The sequence below is a fragment of the Physeter macrocephalus genome, chromosome 18 (assembly GCF_002837175.3).
Source record: "Physeter macrocephalus isolate SW-GA chromosome 18, ASM283717v5, whole genome shotgun sequence".
Lineage (NCBI taxonomy): Eukaryota > Metazoa > Chordata > Mammalia > Artiodactyla > Physeteridae > Physeter > Physeter macrocephalus.
The window spans coordinates 16,229,152-16,244,812 of NC_041231.1; the positions used below are offsets into that span (position 1 = coordinate 16,229,152).

The following is a 15,661-nucleotide window of genomic DNA, read 5'->3' on the forward strand; positions in this document are numbered from 1 at the left end:
TTAAAACTGTTTTTTTTTCTTCAGCTTCAGTGTCTTCCATTTGCTTGTATGTATTTGTTATCACAAATAGTCCTTTACTTTTTCCTCTCTCTGGCTTACTATTATTTCCGTATATTGATCTCAGGTTTGGGTCTTAAATTAGACCCCTGTACTCTGAGTCCTCACTTCTGGGCAGTGCCTCTCTTTGCTCCATTTTTCCTTCTATCTCAAGTGCCACATTGGCTTTTGGGCTCTGTGTTCTACACTCCTGGTCCAGATTTAGCCTGCAGACCATTTTATAATGGAAAAACAATAAGTTTTATGCATATAGACCTCAAGTTTAAGTTCTGCCTTTTACAAGCTGTGCGATTTCAGGTAAATTGCTTGCATCTCTGAGGCTGCGTGTTCATTTTTCTCCTCTCTAATGGAGGGACAATGGTACCTGCCCTGTACCCACTCCCTGGGGGAGGAGGGTCAATTAAAAGGATTAAATGTAAATGATCTACGTGAAGTTCCTAGCAGAGGGCTATGTACACAAAAAATGTTTCTCCCTCCTTTTTCTTTCATAAGTCACCACTGTAAATTTGTTTTTCTTCCCTCCAGGACCACCCTGTCTTGTTTATATTAGTAAGACAGGCTGAGGTGCAGACTGATCTACTGAAACGCTACGTAATTCAGGGCAGCCCCCCTGTTAGGAATTCATGACCATTTTGTCAGGGCCCAGGCTGAAATTTACCTTGTCAGTTTAATCTTATGGGAGAGAGGGAGGGAGGCAAGGTGGAAAGGAGAGGACTGCATGTTCTGACCCACTCTGCACCCAGAGCTACTTTCATGAAGTGAGTGAAACTGGTTTTGCTTCCTATTAAGTAGTATGTGACTGACAAAATTGGAGTATGTCAGGAGGGCTATCACATTTATTTAAAAAAAAAGAAAGATATCCTTTTAATGTTTTACGGCCTCTGGATAGAATTTTTTTCTGGGGAACAGAGAGATCCCTGAATAAAAATATACCACCAACTCCACAAACTTGGTGATTGTACAAAAGCCATTTGTTTCCAGGTATGTCATATACACCCTTGCAACTGCCCAGTTATATGAATTTCACATTTCCCCCTTTAAGCTTTGGAGCTAAACATTGAGTTTGTTGCTAATTTTACATATGCCTTCCATGATTTACTGCTAAGGAAAGAATGAGCTTGGAATTTCCTCCACAAAATCTTTCAAATTTTCTGAGCAGGTAACAGAGAGGAGAGTATAGGAGAACTGAAGTTTAGAATTAAAATTTAGCCTGATGTGAACACAGTTTTGATGGATAGTTTAGAAATTCCCAGCACATAAATCTTTAAAGGGGAAGAGAGAAGAACGTTAAGACATAGAGAAAGTTTTCAGTGTTATCTCCTATGAGTTCTCCTGTATGTGTATGTACTTACTCTGCTTTCCCCAGGTGCCCTGTGACCTCCAGCCTCTCACCTTCTATAGATACTCCCACCTCCACCTTAGAAGGGTTCTGGATGGATGGAGAGGAAACTGGAAGTGAAGGGCCCCATCATGGTCACCCACTTACAGAACTGTACGGTGTCACCAAATGATTACTCCTCTGGGCCTTGGTTGTCTTTTCTGTAAATTGCGAAGAATAATAGCCAATTTATCAGGACTGTTTTGGAGATTAAATTAAATCCTCAGTTTCTCAGGATCTGTAGTACAGAATAGTAGCCTGAAATATACTAATGGTCAAACGGCTGTGGGAAATGCTATGTAATTAATATTAGTACCATCAAGTCTCTGAGGAGTTCTACAACACAAGAAACCCATTTAATTCTGTTAACGTGTGCTGGGCAATGCTGAACCAGCAGGTTCAGCATATAATGAGTTCCCTTGCCATCTCCTTATTCTTACCATATACCCTAAGTTCCTGACTTGGAGTACAGAGAGAAGGAGCTGGTGCTGGTATCACTGCAAAGGGGGGAGGTGGGGAGGACTGAGAAATCATGCCCACACCAGATTAGATCAAGTCCTGCAGGGATTCTATGCCAAAGTCATTCCAGAGCTCTGGATGGATGATGACTCTCAAATTCATCTTTTAAGAAACATTTTTCCTCCAAGTAATCCCTTATGAATAATAATTTTAAAAACTCTATTTGCAAGCAGGGTGAGAGTGAAAGAATTGAGGTGAAGAAAGCATTTTCAGTTGTAGTTATAATGCATCAGAAATAGTTAAAATCCCCTTATCAGTGAATAGAAAGGCAGAAAGTATGGTTTTCCCGGCAAGTGTTAGGGATGTGTAGTTTTTTTCCAGTAATGAAGAAAAGAAAATGCCCTGGAAGATGAATACAGAGAGAGGAAGCAAACACCAAGTAAAGGACTGATTGTGGTGTCCTTGGCAAATAAATGAATGAATAAATAGAAAACCACATGAGAGAAAATAATGGACTTTGGTATTGTTTGTGTGTGAAAGAATGGAGGTGACTCCTTTTTGCCAATCACACAGCCAAATTAGAAAGTTTGATAATCAAACATTGCATTTGTTTTTATATTCATGGCATCAGTTCAGTTTCTCATTAATTAAACAGGCAAATTTGGGAATGCCTATTTTAAGAAGCTGATCCAAAAATAACCTTGTACAATCAGGTTAGAGATACATTTATGCCCTGAGGGCAGCCCAAAGCTAAAGGGAAAATATGAAATTAGAGAGTGACCTATAATAGTCACTTCATTGATAAAGGTGACATAACCTCCATTACCAATCAGGACCTAGTTTGATGTCTAATTTTACTGGTTGTCGAACTTATCAAATTAAATTAAGTACAAATGAGGAAATACTTGGCTAGGGAAAAAAAAGTACTATGCCATTTTGCTTTCTGTTAACTGAAAACCAAACCAAGTAGCACGGACAAGGAAAAAGAAGCTCAAATATTTTATTGGAGGAGGAATAAAAGGGATATTTTTCCCCCCAAAGTGGCCTGGCAAAAGGTAGTTGGCAAAAAACCACTTGGATTTCCTGGTGATTGCTATATATCCAGAATAGAGAAATGGTTGTTGTTTTGTTTTCATTTATTCCACTAATATTTGAGTGTTGATTATGTGCCAGGTTCAAATCATTGCTTTATGGGATAAACCATGCCTCCTCCCTGCTCTGGGCCTAATGCTTTGGTGTCATTCCCCTTTCACTGTTTTTCTTGGATAGTCCACTACACTACTCTCTGTAGATATTTGAAGACAAGAATCCCCAACAGGAACCACCCCCCCACCCCGACCCCTGCCCAAGGTTGCATCCAAGGCATCTCTAATTCTCGATGTTTGCCACATGTACTTGGTAATACCCACAATGTAGAAGCTTTCCTGACCCTCTGCTCTGCCCTTGTGCTAAAATATGTCCTGAATAAATGAGAACTTGAGGATATAGTGCATTTTTGGAGTAAGGGCACCAACAGTTGTTGAGAACTGAAAAAGATAAGCTCTGCACAGCAACCTAGAAGGCTGCTGGACCCAGAGCAATAGATGGAGGGCAGAGTTCTCAATGGGCAGGAGTCTGACCGGGGCAAGTTACATTTCTTCCCTGGGCCTAGGTTTTTCTGCCAACAAATGTAGGCTGTGGACAAAGATGCTCCTGGTTCAGACACTCATTGTTTTTCTGTGCAGCTTACTTGCTTCAGCATTTGAAGTTCTTTTCTCCACCTTAGAAATGGGAAGGAAGGTGATGATTCTTTTCCTAAGTGACTCATGAAACAAGGAATTTTACAAAGAAAGAAATCCTTCATCCTTCCTCGCCTGCACTTTGTTTCTCCCTTTTCCTTGCTTTTGCTCAGCTGGCACCTGCTTGCTCTCAGTCCCTTTTCACAATTTCATCGTTCCTGGTGTGATAGCATGTCTGTGGAAGCAGGTGCCATCAAGAGCAGCCTTTTAAAAAAATTTCTCTGCTTTTTCAACCTGCATTTTCAAGTGGGTCCTTTTTCCTCCACCTGTACCTTTAAATCTTGCCCCTCCCCCACTTTGTGGAACTGGAATCCTACCTAAATCTAGCTCCTTCTGTTCTAAATTTCACACACATTACCCGTGAAGCACTTAATTCTGCAAAACTGTTTCTGTATATTATTTGGATGAAAAATGCCAACTGTAGAGAAGTTGTTCTGTTTTCTATTAATCATTTACTTGTCTCAGCAGATATTTCCCCACTGATATGTGGACTAATATGGATCTAGGCATAATGACAGCTGTTAAAAGAGGAATAACATGTAACACATTTTGGAATATTACATAGCAGCATGTTTTAGACTTTGATGGGGAATATGATACTACTAAAAAAAAAAAAATCAAATTTTAACAAGACCCTTACAGAAAAGGAATGTGACCTATCCAATGTATATATCTCTTTTTACCACGTTTAGCTATACACGGGATACAGTAATATACCTTTTTTCTTCAAATGAACTTTTCCTTGCATTAGGTCTGGTCAGTAATATTTAAAATATAGAAATCCTATTCATTAAAATATCTTCATTAAAATATTTATTTCTTCCCTTAGAAAAAGAATTCAAAACTTTTTAGGGCCTAGTTTTAAAAAGCAACATGCTATACAGGTAATTTATTTTGGTGGTTGTTTTTGGGAATGTGAAAAATATCACCACTGCAACTAGCAAGAACTATAAATGATACATTATTGCAAGTGTTCTAAAAAAATCAGAACAAAACTAATTTATTATATAGTTCTGTCTTCATTATACACCACATGTTGGTGAGTTAAACACAACAAAATTATTGTCTTTTAAAAGTGTCTACTAAAGATAAAAAGAACAAGGTAACAATTAACATGTAGTTAGTTACATTAAAAAATCTGATATACATATTTCTATTGCCTGTTAGCTTGTTCTAAGCCTTTTAACTATTACCAAAAAAAAAGAAAAGAAAAGTCGTTGTTCAAAAGCAAACATTCAATTCAGTTGATACAACATTACAGTACAGTACAGTCAACTAACATCATTCAGCAAAGGTAACAAGTCTAGCCTTAGCTTCTCCAGTTACAAGTCTGTAGACCAAATTGCTACAAAAAGTTCAATGCTGCTTCACAACTGTGTGTTAGCTTTTTGGAGGACATGGTACTGTCTGCTCATGGCTTCAGAAGAAGGGGTCATGGCTACTGGTAAAAGCACAGGGGAACCCCAATCTGTCATTAATCATTTTATTTAGCATTTAGTTAGAACAGCATTATTGAGTTTAGCACAACAACTAAAACAAAATCATAATCATAATCATAATAATGAGAATAAAACCCAAACACAAACTGGAAGCCTAGAGACGCTGCCAGCTGTGTCAAACCCTTGCGATACGCTATACTAAAAAAACTTGAAATATCCACCCATCCTCTCCACTCTGCCACAAACTAGCAAAGTCAAAAATACAAAAGTCTTCAACTTGTTACTTTTGCAGAATAAAGCAAAAACGTCTTTGTGCTCCTTACTACCAGAAGCGAAATATCCACTGAGTTACCACATGTAATAGCTTCTGGATGTGTCAACTTGGGTTGGCTTGGTGTCTGCAGTACCATCTTTGTCTTTCTCGCTGTCGCCTTCCCAGAGGTTAATGAGTGGTGGGTACAGCTCATTTAGTGGGATTGAAGAGGTTTTTTGCATATACTTTTTTAACGAATGGTGGTAGTTTTTCCTCTTAAACCTTTTGGCAATGTACACAGCAATGGATGCAAGGCTAATGACGGCAAACATGGACCCCATAACTGCAGCAAGGGCTGTACTGGTTTCTTGATCAGAAATGTCCAGCGCGAAGGCGGCATTTTTGGTTGTGACATTAACACATGACTTTTGAGTCTGCTGATGAATACTGGACACTGTGAGACACACTTCGTAATCTGTGGAAGGCTGCAGGTGTGTTAGGTTGTATTCGTGAACATCTACCGGGACCCTGGCCGTATATGTTATGTGGGGATTGTCAATCTTCATGGTGGCAGATGACCACTTTAAGTTTGACGTCATGACATTGGAATTAACTTTCCAGGACACTAAAATGGAATGAGATTCCGTCTGCTTGACATATATTTTCAGCAGCTGGGTACCATCCAGAAGGGTTCCATTAACCTTAATTGTCACCACTCGAGTGTCTGCCCCTTCAACATTCTGGGCAACACAGGTGTATCTTCCTGAGTCTTCAGTTTGTATGTTAGATATTTCCAATGTACCTTCACTACTTAGTTTGTATTTATCTGAAAGCATTTCCACAGTTATCTTATTTCCAAGGGGAGTGACCCAGTAAATTTCAGGTTCTGGCTCGGCCATGGCCCGACAGTCTAGGAAAACTGTTGTGCCAGTATCCATGTTTAAATGATTTGGGAATGTGTCATGAGATATCATTGGGAGGCACTGTTCACCTGAATCCTGAATTAAAACTTCCTTCACCTGCTGCCCTCTATATTCAGGCGGCATGGCACAGAACATGGATAAGGGCTCCATGAAGCGGATGTTTGTCTTGTTGGAATTAATCCAGTGGATGACACAGTCACACCTCAGGGGATTGCTGTGGATACTGATCTCACGCAGATTAGGAAGGGATTCTACTGTCTTCTGGTAAACGGCATTCAAGGCATTGTTGTTCAACATCAAGCTTTCTAGGGCAGGGACACTTCGAAAAGCCAAGCGGTGGATGTAAGATAATTTGGGGTTATTGGTGGCTTCTAACTTTGTGAGTTCAGGCAGGTTATCCAGGGCGTAGCGGTCCACAGAGACAAGTTCCCCCATATTGTTGATTCCCAGTTCTTTTAACCGGAGCATATTTTTGAAGTCCCCTTCCTGGATTTTGTGGATGGGGTTTTTGTTGAGGTCTAAGAATTTCAAATTTGGAACTTTTTGCAGAGCAAGTTGAGGGACTTTGAGCAGTTTGTTATCATAAAACGACAGGCTCTCTAGGCTATCCAAGCCCACCAAGGCATTTCCAGGAATATCAGTGAGATACATTCCTGCCAAAACTAAGCTTCTCAAATTTGAGAGGGGTTTGAAGTTCATATCCAGAATTCCAATCACAGGGTTTTCCCCAATCATGAGAATTTCCAGGTTGGGTGTTGAATCAAACCAGCGGCTGTCAATCACTTTCAATCTGTTGGAGTTTAGGTGGAGCCTTAAAAGATTCTTTAAGCCTGAAAAAGCGTTAGCAGAAATAGTGCTAATCTGGTTATGGTTGATGTAGAGTTCTTGAAGGTTGCTGAGATCTTGCAGACAATAATCATTCATTTCCGTAATCTGATTTTCCTCCAAATGCAGAGTAGTGAGCTGGGTCAGGTTTGCCAGCCCTACCTCCTTAATATTTGTAAAGTTGTTTTGGGAGAAATCTAGCTCAGTCAGGTTGAAAAGCTGCTGAAGCTCATCCGCGGTCTTGGCGATGTTATTGCTCTGGAGGAGAAGCACTTGAGTGTCACTAGAAAGGTTGCTGGGGATCCTTGTCAAGCGGAGATCATTGCAGTCAACGGTGGTGGCTTCTCTGTATGTTGACTGCGGTGTAAACCAGGGCCTAATTTCACATACACAGAGCTGCGGACACTCACTATTTTGTAGGCAGGACCCAGTTAATGAAGTCATTAGCAAGCTCAGCACCATTCGGCAAGCTGCTAAAGCAAAGCTCATCCTCGCCATGCTGGCTTGCCGAGCAAAAAGCTCAACTCCTGATAATTGTGAAGTTTTAACAAAAGGTGAACACTATCTAGTGCTATGAAGGACAGCAAGCAGAAAATGTAAACATTCAAGCAAAGTCTCTGTTGAGATGTGTAGAATTCCGGAGTCTGAAGGGATGGTTTCCTGGAGTTTTTGAAAGGCAGGAAACTGTTTGGAGTCTTTTACCTGTGTCTCTCAATTCCAGGCCTGCGCACAGCTCTGTGGCATAAGTTATTTCAGCCAAATCAAAGTCTGGAGATGTGCCTGAAAATCAGATTAGGACAAATATTATGTTTATTCCATATACTTTCTAATACATTATAGCTTTATCTTTTGTCTACTAAAAAGGCATAATCACTTATAAATCTAATAACACTGTTCAAAGTAACTAAAGCTTTTAAACTGTAGAATACTTTTAATATATTATTACACTTAGTAAACTAGTTTTAGTGTTCCTTCACATTTACAATTAAATTGGGACTGCTTGTATTACTGGGTAAAAACATTAAACACAATTTGCACATACACACCCATTCACACACACACACACACATAATAGAAACACTTAGAAAAGCCCACTGATGTCATTTCTTAAAACAAAGGTGACTTAGAAACTACATATAGTCATGGCTCCAAAAAAATCAAAAGGTAATTCCTCATGAAAGCAAAACATGAAAGCCAGTTTATTAAAGATTCAAAGTGCATTTTTAGTTATTTATATTTTAATTAATACTTCATTTGTTTTTAGGAATTCTTTCTTTTCCAAATGGTACATTCTATAGAAATATTCAGCCAAACCTGGTCTAGATTAATTATTCTTATGCAAAAAATTAATCTAACAGAACTACAAAAGAAAAATATCAGTTTTTCTTGTATTCTCATAGCCACGTCTGATCTTGACTGAATAAAATTGTAAAAGGACTCTATTCCACCACACTACTGGTCTTCATTAAAAATACAAATACACTGGGCTTCCCTGGTGGCGCAGTGGTTGAGAGTCCGCCTGCCGATGCAGGGGACACGGGTTCGTGCCCCGGTCCGGGAGGATTCCACATGCCGCGGAGCGGCTGGGCCCGTGAGCCGTGGCCGCTGAGCCTGCGCGTCCGGAGCCTGTGCTCCGCAACGGGAGAGGCCACAGCAGTGAGAGGCCCGCGTACCACAAAACAAAAAAACAAACAAACAAACAAAAAAAACAAATACACTTATACATGTATATATATATAATCTCACATTCATGATTTCATCAGTCTCATGGGAATGTCATGGCCACTTAATAGTCATGGCTATACACCATGAATATGTTATTTAACCTTTTAAAGCCTCAGCTCCTTCAACCATAAAATAGGGTTGGTCATAAAAGTATCTCTCTTACAGGATTACTGAGAGAATTAAAGGAATCTATGTAAAGCTCTTAGTGTAGTGCCTGGCAGATATTAAATTCTTATAAAGGTTAATTGTATTTATTATCATCTTCTTATATCTCTCATCTATTTAATTTTAGCTATGTCGTGGTTATTGGAGGATAAGTAAAAGAAGGAAAGCTGGAGATACTTGATTTTATTTAGCTATCATCTGTTGACTTTGATAAGGTCTTCTGAGGTCAAATATGTACTGCTCACCTGCTTGTAAATATCATATAGTAGCTCATGCTGCTAGTTTTCTGGATTCCAATCAGGTGTAAAAAGCCATTATGGATTCAGTGTCTGTCTTGCTTTCCCAAGACTACTCTAGTCACTTGCTAAGATATGGAAAGTAGAGATATGTATTTCCTTACACTTGTCTTGTTATAATGCACTTCAGCTTTGAGTACTGAAGGAACTTAAGTGACTAGTGTTTTCTTTATCTTCATAAGATTACTGTAAGGATTCAATAAAATAGAGCATATAATGTATTTGAAGCCCTAGTGTTCAACACACAGCAAGCTCTCAATTCACATTTGCTACTATTACTACCTTCATACTTTGCAAAACACAGTTATCCTTGTGATGGACCAAGAGGTATATAATACTACAAACAGCCAGTCCTAAAGTTCTGTATTTGTTATAGTTTAGTAGAAAGAATGAAAAATTCTACATTTTTTGGTTTGTTTTACAAAATACACAAACCAAGTTACCAGCTAACAAGATGGAGTTTTAAAAAACCATCCAGTCCAGATCTGGCAAATCAGAAGTGGGAGAAGGAAGTGTATGTGTTGCATAATGCTGGATCCTTGCTATTCTCTGTGGGGAGAAACACACTGACATTCTCCTCCCCCCTGATCTGGATAGTTTACCATATATCATGGACATGCAAAACTTTTCAGTATTTAACACTATCTGATTTTGACTTTTATCAAGAAATTCCATAAAATAAAAACATACCTCAGAGAATAGCATTTTCCAAATATTATTAACTCCACAAGTTTATTCCACTCTTTTGTTTCCATTTAGAGTAATCCTAAAACAGGGACAGTAGTCACGATAAATGTTCAGTTAAGAACATTTCTGCCACAGGTTATTCCTTAATTGTAATTCAAAATAGAAATCCAGGAGAATAAAATCTACCTTTCATAACTGAGACGGAATTTCAACTAATTTTTCTGTTTTGACTGAACTGAAGAAAACAGCAGGAAGTAAAATATGTATTAATAAGCCATGTGAGACTCCCAAAGCAATCTGTTACCATGAAAAAATATCTTTTATGGGGCTATACTTTGAATATTGTCATGAGTAATGCCTCCATTTTAGTTTAAGTTATATGACTTGAAGTTATTATATTGAAATATTCAAAATTCTCTTTGACACACATACACACCTCTTTAAACACACAAACAAACCACACAAGCTCAGAATGTCAGCTGTCATATCAAACACAGAGTGAAGACATTTTCCTTTCTCAAACCTGCATTTGGCTCCTTTGGGAGTAGAGAATGAAACTTCCTTAACACAAAAGGAGGTGTTTAAGATGTTTCTATTTGTATAACATTGTAAATTCTCTTTAGCATTTTTTACCAGACTTACTTTTGAACATGAAATTATATAAAGAACAAAGCTTCAGAGTCCCTATACCATTTTATACGTTTAAAACTTAGGTTATATCTCAGGAGCTATTCACTAACAGTGTTTAAAACTAAATCCATTATCGCAACAAGAGAAGAAAACTACAGACCAATATCTGATGAATACTGATGCAAAATTCCTGAACAAAATACTAGCAAACTGAATTCAATGACACTTTAAAATGATTATATACCACAACTAAGTTGGATTCATACCTCGAATGTAAAGATGATTCAATATATGAAAATCAATCATTGTAAGACACCATATTAACAGAACGAATGACAAAACCCACATGATCATCTCAGTTGATGCAGAAAAAGCATTTGACAAAATTCAGCACCCTTTCATGATAAAAACACTCAACAAACTAAGAATAAAAGAAAACTGCCTCAACATAATAAAAGCCCTATATGAAAAGGCCACAGTCAAAATCAGACTCATTGGTGAAAGAGTATAAGTTTTTCCTCTAAAATCAGGAACAATGCAAGGATTGCTACTCTAGCCTCTCCTGTTTAACTTAATGTTAGAACTCCTAGGCAGAGCAGTTAGATAAGGGAAAGAAATAAAATATATCCAAATTGGAAAGGAAGATGTAAAACTGTCCTTGTTTGCAGATGATATGATCGTGTATGTAGAAAGCCCTAAAGATGCCATGCAAAAAAAACTCCAAACTGTTAAAACTAATGAACAACTTAAGGAAAGTTTCAGAACACAAAATCAATTGTGTTTCAGTACGTTAACAATGAACCATCTAAAAATGAAATTAAGGAAAGAATCCCACCTACAATAGCATCAAGAAGGATAAAACACTTAGGAATAAACTCAACCAAGGAGGTGAAAGACCTGTACACTGAAAGCTACAAAACATTGCTAAAAGAAATAAAAGAAGATACAAATAAATGGAAAGACATTCCATGTTCATGGATTAGAAGACTTAATATTGTTAAAATGTCTATCTACCCCAAATAATCTACAGACTCAATTCAATCCCTATCAAAATCTCAATGGCAATATTTGCAGAAATAGAAAAAAATCTTAAAATGCATATAGAATCTCAAGGAACCCTGAAAAAGCAAAACAGTCTTGAAAACAAAGCACACAGATGGAGGCCTCACCTCACACTTCCTGATTTCAAAACATACTACAAGTGGGACACTTCCCTGGTGGTCCAGTGGTTGAGACTTCGCCTTCCAATGCAGGGGGTACGGGTTTGATGCCTGGTTCGGGAGCTAAGATCCCATATGCCTCATGGCCAAAAAACCAAAACATGGAACAGAAACAATATTATAACAAATTCAATAAAGACTTTAAAAATGGTCCACATCAAAAAAATCTTTAAAAAACACCCAGAAAACATACTACCAGTAATAATAACCAAAGATAGACGTATAGACCAATGGAACAGAGAGCCCAGAAATAAACTCTTCCATATATGATTAGATGATCTTTGACAAGCGTGCCAAGACTACACAATGAGGAAAGGATAGTCTGTTCAACAAATGCTGTTGGATATCCACGGCAAAAGAATGAAGTTGGGCCCCAAGAGGATAGCTATTGTCAAAAGAACGGAAAATAACAAACTTTTGGTGAGGATGTGAAGCAATTAAAACTCTTGTGCATAGACTACTGGTTGGAATGTAAAATGGTGCAGCCATTATGGAAAACAGTATGGAGGGTTCCTCAAAAAATTAGAAATAGAATTACCATATGATCCAATAATCCCACTTCTGGGTATGTATTCAAAAGAATTCAAAGCAGGATCTCAAAGAAATATGTGCACACCAACGTAAATTGCAGTATCATTCACAATGGCAAGAGGTGGAAGCAACCCAGATGTCCACAGATGGGTGAATGGAAAAAGAAAACATGGCATATATATAAAGTGGGATATTATGCAGCTTTAAAAAAGAAGGAAACCCTGTCATATCTACAATATGGATGAACCCTGAGGACATTACACTAGATGAAATAAGCCGGTCACAAAAAGACAAAACACTGTATGATTCCACTCATATGAATTATTTAAAATAGTCAAAATCATAGAAAGAGAAAGTAGAGAGGTGGTTGCTAAGGATTGTAGGGAGGGAAAAGAGAGGATTAGATTTTAACGGGTAGAGTATCAGTTTTGCAAGATGAAAAAGTTTGAGAGATCTGTTGTACAACAATGTGAATATATTTTAACACTACTTAACTATACACTTAAAAATGGAAGATGGTAGATTTAATGTTAGGGCTTTTCATTATAATGAAGTAAATTGATTATAATACAGGCCAACTTTTATCACCCACATACAAATTAAGATCTTAAATTCTGCAACAAATAAAAAATCGCTGGCATAGATCTTTTTAAAAGTAAAATTGCTTTGCTCTAGGGCTGACTGAACTAAGTTAGTCAAATGTGAGAAGAAAATGTCTTCCACAAACAAGTCTGACAGTTTAAAGGAAAAATCCCTTAAATAAGAAACCATGGCTTTAAAGGCCCAGAATTGGCAAGGGATGCCTTTCAAAGAGGTCCACAAACAACTATATAATTAAATTTGATGCTTCTTTTTCTAACAATTTATGTTTGGAACACTCTGCTCTGAATATAAAATTTCAAAGGAAATGGACTGCATGGTCATCACCATCCATGAAGTTGGCACTGACCCCCACTTCTCCCATGGAATCATGTCAGATGGGATGTTAGTTTAACAAAATCACAATAGTTGATAGGAATTTGGGCTAGGCTCCTCATTCATTAAGTTCTTAGGGAGTTGAGCGAAAGAAATAAGCAATCATAGTAACATGACAGTTATGTGAATTCTAGGTATACTAAATCCAAATAGCGCTCAACTTATAGAAAGAACTCTGTCCTGGGGGAATCAGGCGATCTGGACTCAGGGTCCAACTTCTTCACTTACTCACTAGACATGTTACCTTGTATGAACTACATACATTCTTTGTGTCTCAGTTTCTGTGGCTTAAAATAAGGCTAATTATACATACTTCATATATGAAAACTATGAACACTAAATAAAATACTCTATGTGAAAGTATTCAGCCCAGAATCTGGGGAAGAGTCCAGCACAGACTGAGACCTCAAATCCTTGTCTGAATCTCTGGAACCTCATCAAGTTCACCGTTAAATTTCATTCTCACCCTGCAGGGCTTTTGGGAGGTAATGAATAAGCAAATCTCTTTAAGACTCTTGGGCATAATTATTTAAATTTTATATATTTTTTTATTTAAAAAAATAATTATTTTTTCTAATTATTTCTAAACTATTATTGTTTACCATTTCCATTATATTTTCAATCAGTATTATTGGAATTAATAGTGTTAGAAATCCAGAGACCAAATACCACACTGGGGCTAAATTAAAATCTGATGCAGGCAAGCAAATTATGAAACACAAACTCCCCACATGGAAATTAACATCATCTCAGAGACATTATTAGTCACAGCAATGAGGAATTAAAAGTTTGATCTCCTAAAATGTGAAGAAAATGCCTTCATAGGACATGTGCTTTTATGCAAAGTTTCTTTGGTGGCCAAATTCACACCATATACATAATGTTCAGAAAAATCAGTCTTTTAGCTCTGTCGGTCCCCAAAAGATCCAGGGCTAATGCCACATTCAGATTTGCATGTCTTCTTTTGGGAATGGCTTGAATAATGGAGAAATGGGATTTTTGTTCCAGTAAGCTTTCCTCTGGTTATAAGCAATGTTTGTCTCAATACAAATTCTCCCTGTATCCAACCTCCTGGTGTGGCTGGGGGCTTGCGTGGGGGGCTAAGGTACAGCCAGACTTTACTGATGGATTGACCTCCCAGAGGGAATCCCCCCGGGTCTGAAGGCCACCTTGACTTCTACTGAAGGTGCAAGTGGCTGATTGTTAGTCTCACAAGGTTGTTAAGCTTTTTGAAACAGGAATTTAGCATAGAGTTAAGAGTGTGGCTTCTGGAGAGACATACCTGGTTTCAAATTCAGCTCTGTGACCCTGGGCAAGTTATTGAAGCTTTCTAAGTCTATTTCCCTCTTTTTAGAAAATGGATATCATAAAACCTTCTTTGCCAAGGGTGGTTAAGAGAAGTAGAATGAGATGTTAAACACAGAGCTTTTGGTCGAGGGCCTGGCACATAGCACGTACTCAACAGATGTTAGCTATTATTATTTACAGGTTTGATGTCTCATATTGAATCTGAGTCTCTTTATGGGCACTGAGGATGAAAGCGTAGTGGAAATCAGTAGAGGGTGCCCTTTGTGGTATTAGCAACTGCAAGTCCTGAAAAGGGCCTGGCTGGAGACCTTCTAACAATGTAGATGACTAGTGTAGGTAGAGCCAGAGAGAGAGAGAGAGAGAGAGAGATTACAGAGATTTCTTTATGGAGGATATATTTTATTTCCCTTGAGCAGGAAAGAAGGTCTTGCAAATGCATTCTGAATGCTGAATCTGCATGGACTTTGTTTTTAAAGACACTAGTTTCTTGGACTTTCGTTTGGCCCCTGACCCTTTCTGACTTTTAGATTTTTTGCTCCATTTTCCAAAATTAAGTTCCTTGTTCACACATTATCCAAAGTGAAGCACCCTGTAGTGTGTGTTAGGGATCGCTGATGGAGGGTGCGTATGGGAGGAGGAGCTGTAGTCGTCTCCATAATGCATGAAGAAAACACTGAAGTGCATCCCCTCGCAAGGACATAATGGAGCTTGCTGAGGCTCTTTTGCATAAGGAACTGTTCCTGAGAGCCCGCATTATTGATCAGCAAACAGTGCAGCACTGTGTGAGTGGGCCGAGCAGCAGGATGAGGACGCCAGGGAAAGGATTCTTAGTTTTGGCTTCACCACAAACTTTCTAGGTGACCTTGAGCAAGTCCCGTGACTTTGTGTCCTATTTTATTTGTCTTACAGTAAGTGGGTTGAGAGGAGAGACAGTCACAGCTTCCTAGTCCAACATGAACCTCGGGAAGTCATCTTAGCCCATTCTCCCATGTCATGAAAACTATACTTCCAA

General features: G+C 38.3%; 1 protein-coding gene across 2 annotated transcripts in view; it reads right to left on the bottom strand.

Moving 5' to 3' along the window:
* Window positions 1-4,485: 4,485 nt before the first annotated feature.
* The window catches only part of LRRN1 (leucine rich repeat neuronal 1), a 104,001-nt gene continuing 92,825 nt past the window's right edge, over window positions 4,486-15,661 (bottom strand). For both annotated transcript variants that reach the window (XM_055079759.1, XM_007111809.3), the window contains exon 2: window positions 4,486-7,892. In XM_055079759.1, the coding sequence (XP_054935734.1) occupies window positions 5,460-7,610 (2,151 nt within the window). In that variant the 5' untranslated portion in view covers window positions 7,611-7,892 and the 3' untranslated portion in view covers window positions 4,486-5,459. The remainder of the gene's footprint in view (window positions 7,893-15,661) is intronic.